General features: G+C 46.7%; 1 protein-coding gene across 3 annotated transcripts in view; it reads right to left on the bottom strand.

Annotated features, from left to right (window-relative positions):
* Window positions 1–359: 359 nt before the first annotated feature.
* Window positions 360–12,487, bottom strand: part of AVPI1 (arginine vasopressin induced 1) — a 272,407-nt gene continuing 260,279 nt past the window's right edge. For all 3 annotated transcript variants that reach the window (XM_069611562.1, XM_069611561.1, XM_069611563.1), the window contains one exon: window positions 360–1,108. In XM_069611562.1, coding sequence (XP_069467663.1) covers window positions 916–1,108 — 193 coding nt within the window. In that variant the 3' untranslated portion in view covers window positions 360–915. The remainder of the gene's footprint in view (window positions 1,109–12,487) is intronic.

Below are 12,487 nucleotides of genomic sequence, written 5' to 3'. Positions count from 1 at the left end.
ACAATTATCCAGAGTAGTAAACGTTAGGGCATGGAGAAGCTTTGTGGGTATGTGGCAACGGAACTGATGGAATTAACATAATTGCAAGCAGACTACTTGGGTGACGAGCAACCTTTGGGCTTTTGTGCACGTTGCTTTCAGTCAACCCTTGATGAACATTCAATGCTAAATCGATCCCATCAAACACATTTCCTCACTCATTCTTTTAAGATTCTCTGTTAAGAACATCGTGGATATAGCAATCACTGCTGTGGTTAAGGAAAAGGACATCTGTTCACACAAAAGTCCATCTTGGGGGCTTCCTGTAATAACTTTAACAAACATGCCGTTGATATAATGAACACAAAAGCACATCCCGATTCTGCCAGTGTACAATCAAATCAGTGCACATTAATTTATTTTTTCATTCAGGCAGGAGGTTTTGAACGGTACAAAGTAACATGCTCTCAGGAAGACTGCAAACTTGTATGACCATCACAATGATGAATGGAGATTAATCTGTATATTATTGCACACAAAACAGCAGTATGTTACCTGCTCTCAATTTACAGACTCCAGATGGAAAAACAAATTCACAAACTCTTTAGTGTTTAAATTAGAGATGGAGAGAAAATATATTTGTGCTAACTCCCAAACTCTGTCATTTTTGCAAAGGCGTCCATGTTTTGTTTAGTGGAAATTGAAGGACAAAGACACCAGCAAGATGTGGTTACCCTCTTCTGTGGCATACGCCACTCCAAGAGTTGTGCCAAGGTGGATGAGGGTCAGAAATATGTTCTGGGGCTAGCCTGGTCATCTGCATAATCAAAAAGACCTTATAGAGCTCCGTACTGTTCTCATTCACAGTGATAATGTGCTGTTAAAGTATTTGGCACTCGGGTTTGGGATCTGGAGCCACCTTCCACACTCTGCTACTTAATGTCTTATCTGGTGGAGGTAGACGGAGGGGTCCTGTGTAGTGCTCACTCGTGTACTCCTTGTGGTTCGTTGGGCTGCTGCCCGTCGCCTTGTGCCACCAGACTTCCCATCTCTGCTGGATGGCGCTGCGTTGTCTTCTGCATCACTGTCAGGTGTGTGAGTGCAGACTGGGGAGCTTCCATCCTCTATGCTGGAGTAGGGAAACACAGAGTTACACAGGAGACAAGCAGTGCAATTTACGCAAGTCTCAAGAAACAACATATGCCCAAAAATATGTCACTTTATAATCAAAAATAAACATTGCCTTAAAAGCAAATGCGAAATTCAGAAATGTGTTGATCTCTGTGAAAATCCTTATTACATTTAATGTTCCAAAATGTCAAATATTTGTTCTAAACTTCTCAAAAGGAAAGCAACATTTAAAGTTACACTAGTAAAGAAAGACCCACACCTCTAGCAAGTTCGTACTGTGGATGGTTTCTTTTGTGTGAAGCAATGGGGCATTCTTCCGAATGTGTGCGACGAAACAGACTAGTTTGCCCCTTCACCCAGCTGTGAAATGTGCAAAAGACTGCTAATATTACAGGCTGGCGTCTTCACTGTGCAGGGGACACGAGCCAGACTCAACCTTGCAAGGGGCAAGAGTCTACCCTCCCTTCACCCAAGAACCTTCCCTCCACTCCTAGGTCCTAACCATGCAAGGTGCCCTAGAGTCAGAGGACAGCCACTCCCTCTTTCACCCAGCCATGCTCCCCACTGCGCGAGGCCCATGAGCCTGTCCACCAGTGCGTTCATTTGCTCTTTTACCCAAAGCAGACTGAACAACTAGTATTCAAATGTCTGCAATGCTGAGGCCAAGAACATAACCTTGCAGAGACGCTGTCCAAGGCCTTTAAAAACCTACCCGAGGAGGTTCAACACAGGTTCTTCGAGGGTACGTTTGAGCACATCCATCGAAGTAGCCGTGAACTCCATCCCTTCCATCTCACGCCCTGCAGTGGTACATGCCTTGAGAACACGACAGATGCTGGGGGCGTTTCTATTGCCCCACACAGATCACGGCCAGGATGCTCCGTGAGGCGGCAGAATAAGCCACTCTTCGGATAGGCCTTTATTAGCCCACTACAGTGGGGACTCCATGGAAAGTGAAAATGATATCATAATTATGCGAGGAGTGCCGCCCTTTATTGAAGGCAGCAAAGTGTATTTAAAATACTTGCATAATGTAGTGACAGTGCAGTCAAAAAGCTGGGAATACAGCAGTGAACGCATAATGGGACCTCCCAGGCACTCGCATTTGTTTTCCCTGTATGCACCATTCTCCTGTTCCTACACCTCTTAGAGGGAAGGCATTTTGAGACAGAAGTGTGAGCGGTAGTTTAGGGCAAAGAACACTAATGTTACTAGCAGGTTCTAGCCACGAGGTCCAGCGCCTGCCCTTCCTAGCAGATCGAAAGAGCCTAAGGCAGGAAATAAGCAGGAGCATGGCAGTACTATGGCAGTATAACTACTAGAAAGGCAGCCAAACACGATTTGCAGTTCATGTGGCCAAACTTAGCTGTAGTTCTTGAACTGGATCTTAAGAGCATAAGCTTGCAAAAAAAGAAGCAGTGTGCAGGTGACTTCTCTCCAGATTATTAGTAGGCAACAGGAAAGATGGCAGTACTGTACCTACTCCTGAAGACCAAGTCTATGCCCCTCTGGACAAAGATGAACATCTGCAAGTCGATCATCAGACCTACCATGACATATGCCTCCCCAGCATGGATGACCTGCCATGAGAGACATCGGAAAAGTCTTCAGATAGTCCAGAAGAAGGCCCTGTGAATATCATCTGGAGCTCCAATCTTCTCAAGGATAGCAGACCTTCAAAGAGACCTGGACATTGAGATGTTGGACCAACATCTAGCGAAGCGGAGTAAGAACTTCTGCCAAGGGCTGGATCAGAACCCGAATCCTCTGATCAGAAGACTCACTGCCACCACTGCAAACCCCTTCGACCGCCACCTGCGGCTCATCACGGTGAAGACCCTCTGAAACCAGCCCTACTGTGACAAGTCCACACAGACCAAGAAGAATCCTAACCCATGACTATACACTCAACCTGAGAAGATGGAGTAATGAGGCTCATGCCTCGGTATCCAAAAATCACAGCTGATGGATAAAATCTATCAGTAAGAAGAAGCGAAGCGAGGGCTCAAACTGTACACTCGACGCTAGGCATTAGCGAGTGATAACAGACTCTTGGGGAGTATGAAGTGGAGGACTTGCATGTGCAGAATTGAGGAGGCGAGTGATGATGTGGGTGGACGTCATAGATGGCAAAGCATTTGGAGATGCGACAAACTATCTGCTAGATGATGGATGAATATACTTTTATTTATTTGTTCATTTTTATATACCACATTTACAAAATGTCTTGGAGCACTGCACAATAGAAGGTGAACACACAGTGAAACCCAATGAAGTAAAGGAACCCAATTCAAGCAAATAGATATAACAGAATGGAAACCCTACTTGCTAGAGATTCGTAGGAATGTAATGCCATACACCTCCATGCTGGACCCTTGGAACACCATACATACTTTTTTTAAACTCTAGGTATTGAGTGGGAGAGGAGGGGGTCCCAGATCCCCCCCCATCCATTCTGAGGCAACACACACTTCCTGGGTAGACCCTGATGAGGCTGCTTTGGGTTCCGGCCCTGGAGCACCCGTGCGGGAATACCCCTAGGAACTATGACCCCCCTCCCTGAGGACAGTCCAGATTAGAATCTAACCAGACCCCATTTTGTGTGCCACCGACTCCATCTTGTTTTCTCATAGTGGCAGGCCAGCCATGAAACTAGAACGCAGGCCTGCAGCTCCCCCCCTCAAGGCACGCACAGCGAACAAGCTACTTTCCCCATCTCCTCCCCTCGGTCTTCTCTGCAGCCGTCCGGTTCTCATGGGAGACTGGCCGTGCAAATGCAACAAACTTCGAACTGTATCTTCTGTCTTCCGTTTTAAATCATTGACCCAGCCACGGCCCAGCTCAACGCCTGGCAGCAAAGAGTCGTTCATCTCTATAAACCTGCCCCCACCATGCAGACCCAGGCCATACAGAATACCACCCCCATATCCTTTGAACATGTTTGAACAAACTAAGAATGACCCTCGAGTATGTAATGTTTGTTCACGCTTTAATATGAGAAAATAGAAGTGCCTTCCTTCACTCATTTAGGATGAGTTGTTCATGAACTGTTTCCATTGCATGCGGAATATTGGAAGGGGTGCAGTGAATAATAAGCATATCAGTGTGTTGTATAACGTATATATAATCAAAGCACCAATGTTAGATCCCAGGTATACAAGCGTGAAGTATATTAAAGCATAGTATGAATTTTAGTAGAAATAGATTGTAATAACAAATTGCACAACATAACATAACACTGCACACGGCAGCACAAAGCTACCTCGTTTTTGAGTTCAATGTAAATATATGCACAGCATTGTATAAGAGCAACTCAACAGTCAAATGCCATAACAAGTATGACCTCATCATGGTAATATGTGTTAAGGGCTGTATGTAAAGAATCTAGTAATGGACTGCTTAATCTAGTATGGAAAATGACATGTGCATACATCAGTTATCACTGTGAGTTTTATAACAATGAGAGCACCCAGCCATGTAAAGATGATAACGTGTTCTAAACGATCATAATTGTAATTTAATAATTAGACGCAAAAAACCTTTATGTAAAAAACGTTCCGAGAGATCCCGTCCCCGCCTGCAATGTAGGACTGTACCTTGAAGGTGTTTCGATTCCTCCACCACCCCTGATGGTGCCAGAACAGACCTGGAGATACTTAATGATGTTTAGGTAACTTGCCTTTAACCTCCATAGCAAGACTTATGACCATTACGTGCCTTTTTGTGACTCACCCCTTCAATGTATAATCTAGATCTTAAATCTAGTGCCCTCTTTGTTGTGTACCAGATGGACATTCCATACCACACTGTGATCTCAAAGTCTTGGCCCCTTAAACAGTATATCTTGCGTTATACTAACACACAGTTAAGCTGCTCACTAATAGATCTAACACTGAGGTAAAGAAATGCACTATGACCTATTCACATTGATAGTTAACCTGCACTTGAGAAATGCCTTTCCTTTGGTATTAAGATTTACGGGTCTTAGAATCTGCTGGACAAGATAGAGTGTAGTATTGGATGAATGGGAATGTGTGGCCACAAGGGCAAGTGTCTATTGATATGTAACACTACAAAAGTTGCCGACACCGCATGCCAATCCGATGAGCCCAGCCGACCGATTGACCTGAAAAGCATCATCACCGCACCACGTGAATTCGCACCAACCACGGCGCACCGACCCTATGGTGCCCGTCCCTAGTGACCAATCCCAACTCTTCATGTGCTCCTTAGGCCTCCCTTCTACTGGATGACGCAAGAGCTGTATAAAATGACTTGTAACATGTTTTTCTGCAGAGCACTCTCGGCGTGAGCAGAGTAGATTCTGCTTGCCCTATTTTAGATAAACGATTTTTGATCTCACAAGCACTTGGTCTTGGTCTCATTCCCTCCAGGGATGTGTCCTGTTTGACTCTTATTGGGAGAATTAAGGCATTTTTGGGGACTTCTCACTTTCATTGGTGACCCCAACGCGATTGTGTTCTTTTTGTTCCTTTTGGCACAAGACATCCCCCTGTCACGACCCGGAACACACTTCCACAAGAGTTACCCGCCAACGGCAACCGGTACACCTAGACGTGCGCACGCAATAGGGCGAAAGGGTACGGTATCCCCCCTTTACAAAACCCACCGTAACACTTGTCGGAGCCGGGCGTGGTCTTTGAGTGAGGGGCTGCGCCCTGACCGATCGGGTCCAGAGGGTCTCGGATCAAGACGGACACGTGAGTATCAAGTGCGGGTGATATAAAAAGGAGGGTGGAAGTCAGATTAGGAGGTCTGGGTAGTAGAGAACCAGCAGGGGTATATAAGAAGGGAGGATGTTAGACAAAAGGGGAAGTCTTGGGTCTGTTCTATATTCTATTCTATTTTCCTTCTATCGCATATGGCCATTAGGACAGTGACGGAAGGGGGGTGGAAGGCGGCGCTGCATAGTGCTATCTCAACTAGTACAGGATATCTATATGGAGAAATAAGGTGAAAACGTAGGGGTCTCCAAGGGAGGCTCGCAGTAGTATTTTAGAAATGCTTTTTCCTACTTTTTCTTTCTCTTGCTTCCTTAAAGAACCTGGGCAAGGACAAGGTGCAGGGAGAGAACTCTTTAAAAGGTATTGGGGAATGAATCAGGGAGAGAAAAAGACAGAAGATAAGGGTGTCAGGGAGTACAAGGGGAAAAAATGGGACGGGAAGTTTACGTTGTTTGTGCCATTTGTTGTATGTGCTATGCATTATGTGTCAAGGTGTTGTTCATGTCTGAGTACTAACTAGAATGTTGTAAAATGTTTTGAAAGATTTGTGCATTGATAAAGGCTACAAAAATTGAGGGTTGAAACAAAAACTTTAAGACCCAAGGCACTGATATAGTGGCGTGGCTATCAAAGAGGTGTGAAGTTGGTACGATTTTGCTTGGTTGAAAAACCTACGAGTAAATACAATGGGTGCAGAGACGCCTCTAGCTCACATTTGTAAAACGCTGCCAGGGTATGCAGATAAGATTGTCAAATACCATGATCAATGGATAACAGAGTCGAAAGGAGAAGGTTTACCCCAGGTTTGGCCACAAGGAGGGTAATTTGATAAGGCTGTATTAGACATGGTTGCTACTTGCCGGTTCATTAAATATGAAGGGAAGCAATTGCAGAAGAGGAGGGAAATATTCAACTTGTGGAGGCTGTTCGAAGAAGTCCCTCCGGGTAAAGGTAGTGAGTGTACTGTATCTCCCCTGGTAATAACTGGCAGTGAAGGGCCAATTGAGCAAAATAAGAATAAGACAGAGGTTGCACGTATTGACCCCCTATTAACAAAGCTAGTGCCCGCAGAGGGATATAGCGACCCTGTATATGTGGCAAAATCCACATTACCATCCACACCTAAGCCACCTGCTACAGCATCACCCTCATATGAGAGCCAAGGAATAACAGGACAGGTGAGTACTCCCACAATAGATAGAGAAACTCACACAAGATCTAGATTCAAGATTAACGATGGCTAGAACAGAGCTATCTCGCCTGAGGGCCTTGGGAGAACAAAGGGGAGCTACCTACCCCCAGGGCAGAACGGGACACGACACCCCAACCTAGTGAAAGAGCGGCAGAGGATGGGTGGACAAAAGGAGAGATACTATTTCGGATAAATGACACCCCCACAAGGATCATAGAAATAACCACAGCTGATAGCGAATATGAAGTGGAAGGGGGGATGGCATCGGACAGGGAGGAAGAATAGTGGTGTAACAGAGGAGCAGGAAGAAGAAGAAAGGAGATTGGGACCCGCTACTGGTGGGGCCTCATTTGGGAAGGGTCTCCCATGGAAGAATGGAGAGGGAGGTTAAGGAATAGAACTGGACGCATGGCGGTGGTAGGGAAGAAAGGAAAAAAGGTGAGTATCGGAAAAGGGGGAAAAATATCTACAGCTGCAATTAATCCACAGGGGGGCGGGAAGGCCAATTTACATACCATGGGCCCAAATGGCCAAAGCCAACTTGCTCAAACAGTTACCACCACTGTCCGGGGGCATCAGCAAGTAGATATATGCATTTGAAAAACACACGGCTGGAGTGCCCTTGGCAGTGGGGGATGTTAAAAGCTTGCTGGTATCTGCAGTAGGAGACTAGGCAAACCGGGTCTGGGCGAAGGCGGGGTTTCCCGGAATAATATTGGATTGTGACCGCCATGATGGGGCCTCGTTCAACACAGTACGAGCGAGAGTGTGGGATGTCCTGAGGGAGACATTTCCAGACACACCCGATTTACAGTCGGTAATGCAGTGTACAATGGAAGATGAGGAAGATGCAATGTCCTTCATTTTCCGGGTGCAGGATATGTGGAAAGCAGAAAGAGGCACGGCCTGGGACCAATCAACCTCCCTGTTTTACTTCATTATAAAAAGGGGACTCCCAAAGGAAGTACAGAAGGCCCTTGATAAAATAGCTGGGATAGAAGCCAAGGGATGGCCGGAAATTCAAAGCATAATAGTGCACCACTGCAAAAGGATCAAAGAGAAAGAGATAGCTCAGCGGCGGTTAGCACACGAGGCTAAATTAGTGCAAAACAAACTGTTGAAGGTCAGCGCAGTAGCAGCAACTAACAAGACAGGAAGAGAGTGTAACGGTCACCTGATTCCCGCAGAGGCGCCGGTCTTCACTGGGTGAATGCCGTATCTTCAAAGGTGATGTGTAACACACGGTTGGCTCTTTGGGCTGGACCTCTGTGCACTGTATGTCTGACTCAAAGAGTAAGATGTCTGCAGATAGAAAATATGGGATTAATGAACTGGGGTTATTGGGTGCCTCTCTCCTCTTCCCTTTCTCTTCTCCTGTAGAACCCCAAAGGTTAACACCCTCACCTTAGGTAAGTGAACGCCGAGCTCTCCATCTGCCTCGGGGCAAGGTGCCGTAACCAGTTTCTTCACTGGATAAGGGTGCAGGCCTCTTGACCTCAGAGGACTGCTGTCCGTCGTTAACTGCACGAACGGTAAGTTCTGGGCACTTCAAATGTCTTAAAAGTCTTTTGTAATGATATCTCTTGTTTTGCAGGTTTCCGGCGATGGCGGATGGCGGGCTGATGAGAGTTGAGGATCGAACCCGCGTGAGGAATAGAAGCACCTGGAAGCACGTAAGTAAGCGCTTGTAGCCTGCTTCACGATGCGCACTAACTGTCCCTTTTATCTTGCAGGCACAAGTTCGGAGCTTTAGAGAAGCTGAAGGGTGCTGGAATACCCACTGGATTCGGCGTGGGAAGGAGTAATGGCACGTGAGTAATAAAGTTGTCCAATGTCTTTAAACGCACCTTCTTTTGTCTTTCAGATGCGGGATGCAGCGCCGAAGGCCTCCGGAGCGTGCGAAGAGTAGGTAAGCCTTTGTCTTTCAGATGCCGGAATGCAGCGCGAGGCGTTGGTGACAGCCGATGGACCAGGTAAGAGATGCGCTGCCACTGAAGACCGTAGTGCTAACCTGTTCTTTCTTTGTCTTTACAGGTGCTGCTGAAGACTGGATTCCAGGATGGTAAGCCTTTGTTCCCTTAGGCCCAGGATCAGAAGCAGAAGACACGATGAGCGTTCTGCTGCAGAGAATGCAGAATAACGCAAAGCAAGATTCATCCATCGGGTGTGGTTTAAATAGCCTCCTGTAGTGCTTGGGTGTCTCCTTCCACAGCCACGCCTAAGAAAAGAGTTCCTGCTTTCCAGAAGAGTTCCAGTGTTCTGAACCTAGGGAGTGGCTCCTGCCCCACCCAACAGGAAAAGTAGTCCCAAACAGAAGAGGATCAGGGGTTCAACTGGCAGGTAAGTAAGCAGCATGGTCTGCTGCAGGTAAGTCCACCCAAGCATTATGAGCCCGGCGCTTCCAGCGCTGGGACTGGGCATCTTTATGAGCCTGGTGCCACTGGCACCAGGACAGGGTCCAAAAGGTCCCAATTGGGACTGGCTGGCACTCAGAACCGGGGTTATGGGTCTGCTTCCAAGGGAGTCGGGCAAGTCCTGATCTTTTGGAAGCAGAGATCATGACAGAGAGTGGGAGGGGGACAAAGGACAGATGGGAATCACGGCGCAAATGGCAGAAAACTGGGCAGGTAATAGCCAGGACTCATGGCCAAGGGAAAATCATTATGAGGGATCACAATGGCCGGTGAGGGCCGGCCGGGGTAACAGATGAAGATTTAGGGGGTCAAGGGAGGGGGTGTTGGGTACAGAGGACCCCGAGGAGGAGGACAAGGGCAATGTTGGAATTACCGGAGGTGGGGACATTTCATGAGAGTGTCGGAGTAGGCCCACTAACTCGTACTCAAATGAGCAACGGTATGGACACCCCCAAAGTGGGAGCCCATATGAACTACCGATGGGTGGGAATACAAGGGAAGATCAGCCTGACCCTAGATACATGAATGAGTGCCAAGTGCCCCCACAATACGCGGCACAACACGCACCACAAAACCCCCAGTGTTATGAGCGCACAGTCCCCACCCGCGGAAATGCATATGCTACCACAGCAAATGGAACTCCTACCCCATGCAGAGGGACAGCAGTGGTAACGGGAAAGGTTTTCGATACTGATGAACACCCAAGGTACTCAGCATAGGTCAGCCCACAGGGAGCGCTTGCGTGTCCAGTACTATCGACAACCCTTAACGCAGCAGAGGAACCGCTCTCTAATGGGACTTAGGAAACGCAAGGATTCTCTGGGGCAGTGGTCGAGGTTCCATACACTGAAGAATTAGAGATAACATTGGGGGGGGGGAACTGTGTGTGCACCCCTCTTGTATTATGAAGAATCACCCATTAATTTGCTGGGAAGAGACCTTCTCAGCAAACTTAACATTACAATATCCTTTACTGAACGAGGAATAGTGTGCTCTACACCAGGAATATGTGCAATATGTGCCATGTTAGTGATACACACTCAAGCAAATTTCCTGCAAACACGTAGCATATCCGTAGATCCAGACATGTTCATACAAGGGCTGAGGATGCTAGCAAGAGTAGTGGCAGACATACACTAGACTCTAGACATACATGCAATACAGGTGTCATCGCAAAGAATAGCAGTAATTGCAGTGGACATGCAGGGGTGCCAGTGGAGAACCATGCTGTGCATCAACGCCAACATGGCCCTGCGGGATCTAACAGATGAGGAACTCTTTAGTGACTCAGATGACGATGGGGAAATAGTGATGCAAATTGCAATCCCCTGTGATGTAATGATTCAAAAAAGAGAAGTACCACTACCCCTTGTATCGGTCGTCAAAGCCCCGCCAGCATATTTCGAGGAAGACATGTCCCAAGTGCCGCAGAAGTTGTGGACCACAGGCCCACACGATGTAGGGCTACTACACGAAGTAACACCTGTAAATATAAAACTCAAACCCGGGGGCCATTTTACCCCGGTTAAAACAATGCCCCCTATCTAGGGAGGCAGAAGAGGGAATAAAGGACACAATATATGCATTAATGATACAGGGAATAATAGTGCCATCCAATTTGCCCTGCAACACTTGCATTTACCCGATCAAGAAAGCGAAGGGAGGGGCGTGGAAGATGATCCAGGACCTACTCCCCCTTAATGACGTAGTACAGAAAGAGTTTCCCCTCGTCCCGAATCCTGCTTCAATATTGTGCAGTATGCCAACACAGGCTACGTATTTCACTGTGGTGGATTTGAAAAATGCATTCTTTTCAATCCCGCTTGACCCAGACTCTTGGTACCCAACAGCTTTCACACTGGGCGGGAAAAGATACGAACACTGCAGATTGCCCCAAGGGTACTGCGAGAGTCCCAGTAATTTTACAGAATTTTACACGAAGATCTTGGAAACATACACACAATCAGTCCAATAATTCAGTACATAGATGATTTGTTGGTCTGTAGCAGAGATGAGAAAGAGTGCAGGGAAGATTTCATTATCTCGTTGACACTGTTGGCACAGAAAGGGTACAAGGTAGACAGAGAAACTGCAATATTGCTTGACAGAGGTGTTATACTTAGGTCAGCTGATATCCAAAGATGGCAAAAGAATAATACCTGATAAGAGTGGCAGCAATAAAAGCGGTAAAGGAACCTAACACAGTTAAAGAGATGCAGAAGTTCCTAGGCATGTTTAAATACTGCCGAGCCTGGATACTAGACTATGCAGCATACACAAGACCCCTGTTACAGGCACTCAAGGAAGCTCAACGAGAAAACACTCAGTTACAGTGGACACCAGAAATGCATACAGCCTTTGACACACTCAAAGTATTGATATCCACAGCTCCAGTGTTAGAGACCCCCAACTATGATCGTGAGTTCTACCTGTTCTCACACTGCAATGGCACACTAATGACAGCTGTGCTAACACAGAAAACATCTCTTGGCCACAAGCCCCTGGCATTCTACAGGGGAACACTGGATGCAGTAATGCATGAACATTTCGCATGTGAAAAGGCTCTTGCAGCCGCCGTGTTCGCAATCGAAAAAAGCTCTACAATCGTGATGGTGTGCTATGTCACATTGTATGTAGAACACTGACTTTTCGCTATCCTGGAGAGATCAAAAAGTACACTTACCATTCAAAAAGTAAACTTACCATTCAAAGAGCAACAGCGTATGAGATAATCATATCTAGCGCAAACATAAATATTGTGCGGTGTAAGAGTGTAAACCCTGCCACATTTTTGACAGAAGCATGTACGGTAGAAGACATGTAGCAACATGACTGTCACCTACAGAGGTGACGGCGGTAACACACCTACAGCACATGAAAACGCCTTAACCGAAAAAGAAGTTTATTTTGTGGATGGGCCAGCTTCCATAGATTGTGAAACAGGAGAAAAACACGTAGGAGCAGCAGTAGTGGGTGGAGGATGGGGAATTTGAAGTAATTGTCCAAAAAAGGAAACCATCCCATTT

The sequence above is a fragment of the Ambystoma mexicanum genome, chromosome 8, assembly GCF_040938575.1.
Source record: "Ambystoma mexicanum isolate Mex_15411 chromosome 8, UKY_AmexF1_1, whole genome shotgun sequence".
Taxonomy (NCBI): Eukaryota; Metazoa; Chordata; class Amphibia; order Caudata; family Ambystomatidae; genus Ambystoma; species Ambystoma mexicanum.
Note: the sequence above shows the minus strand (reverse complement) of the source record. Positions and strands in the feature narration are given on the sequence as shown.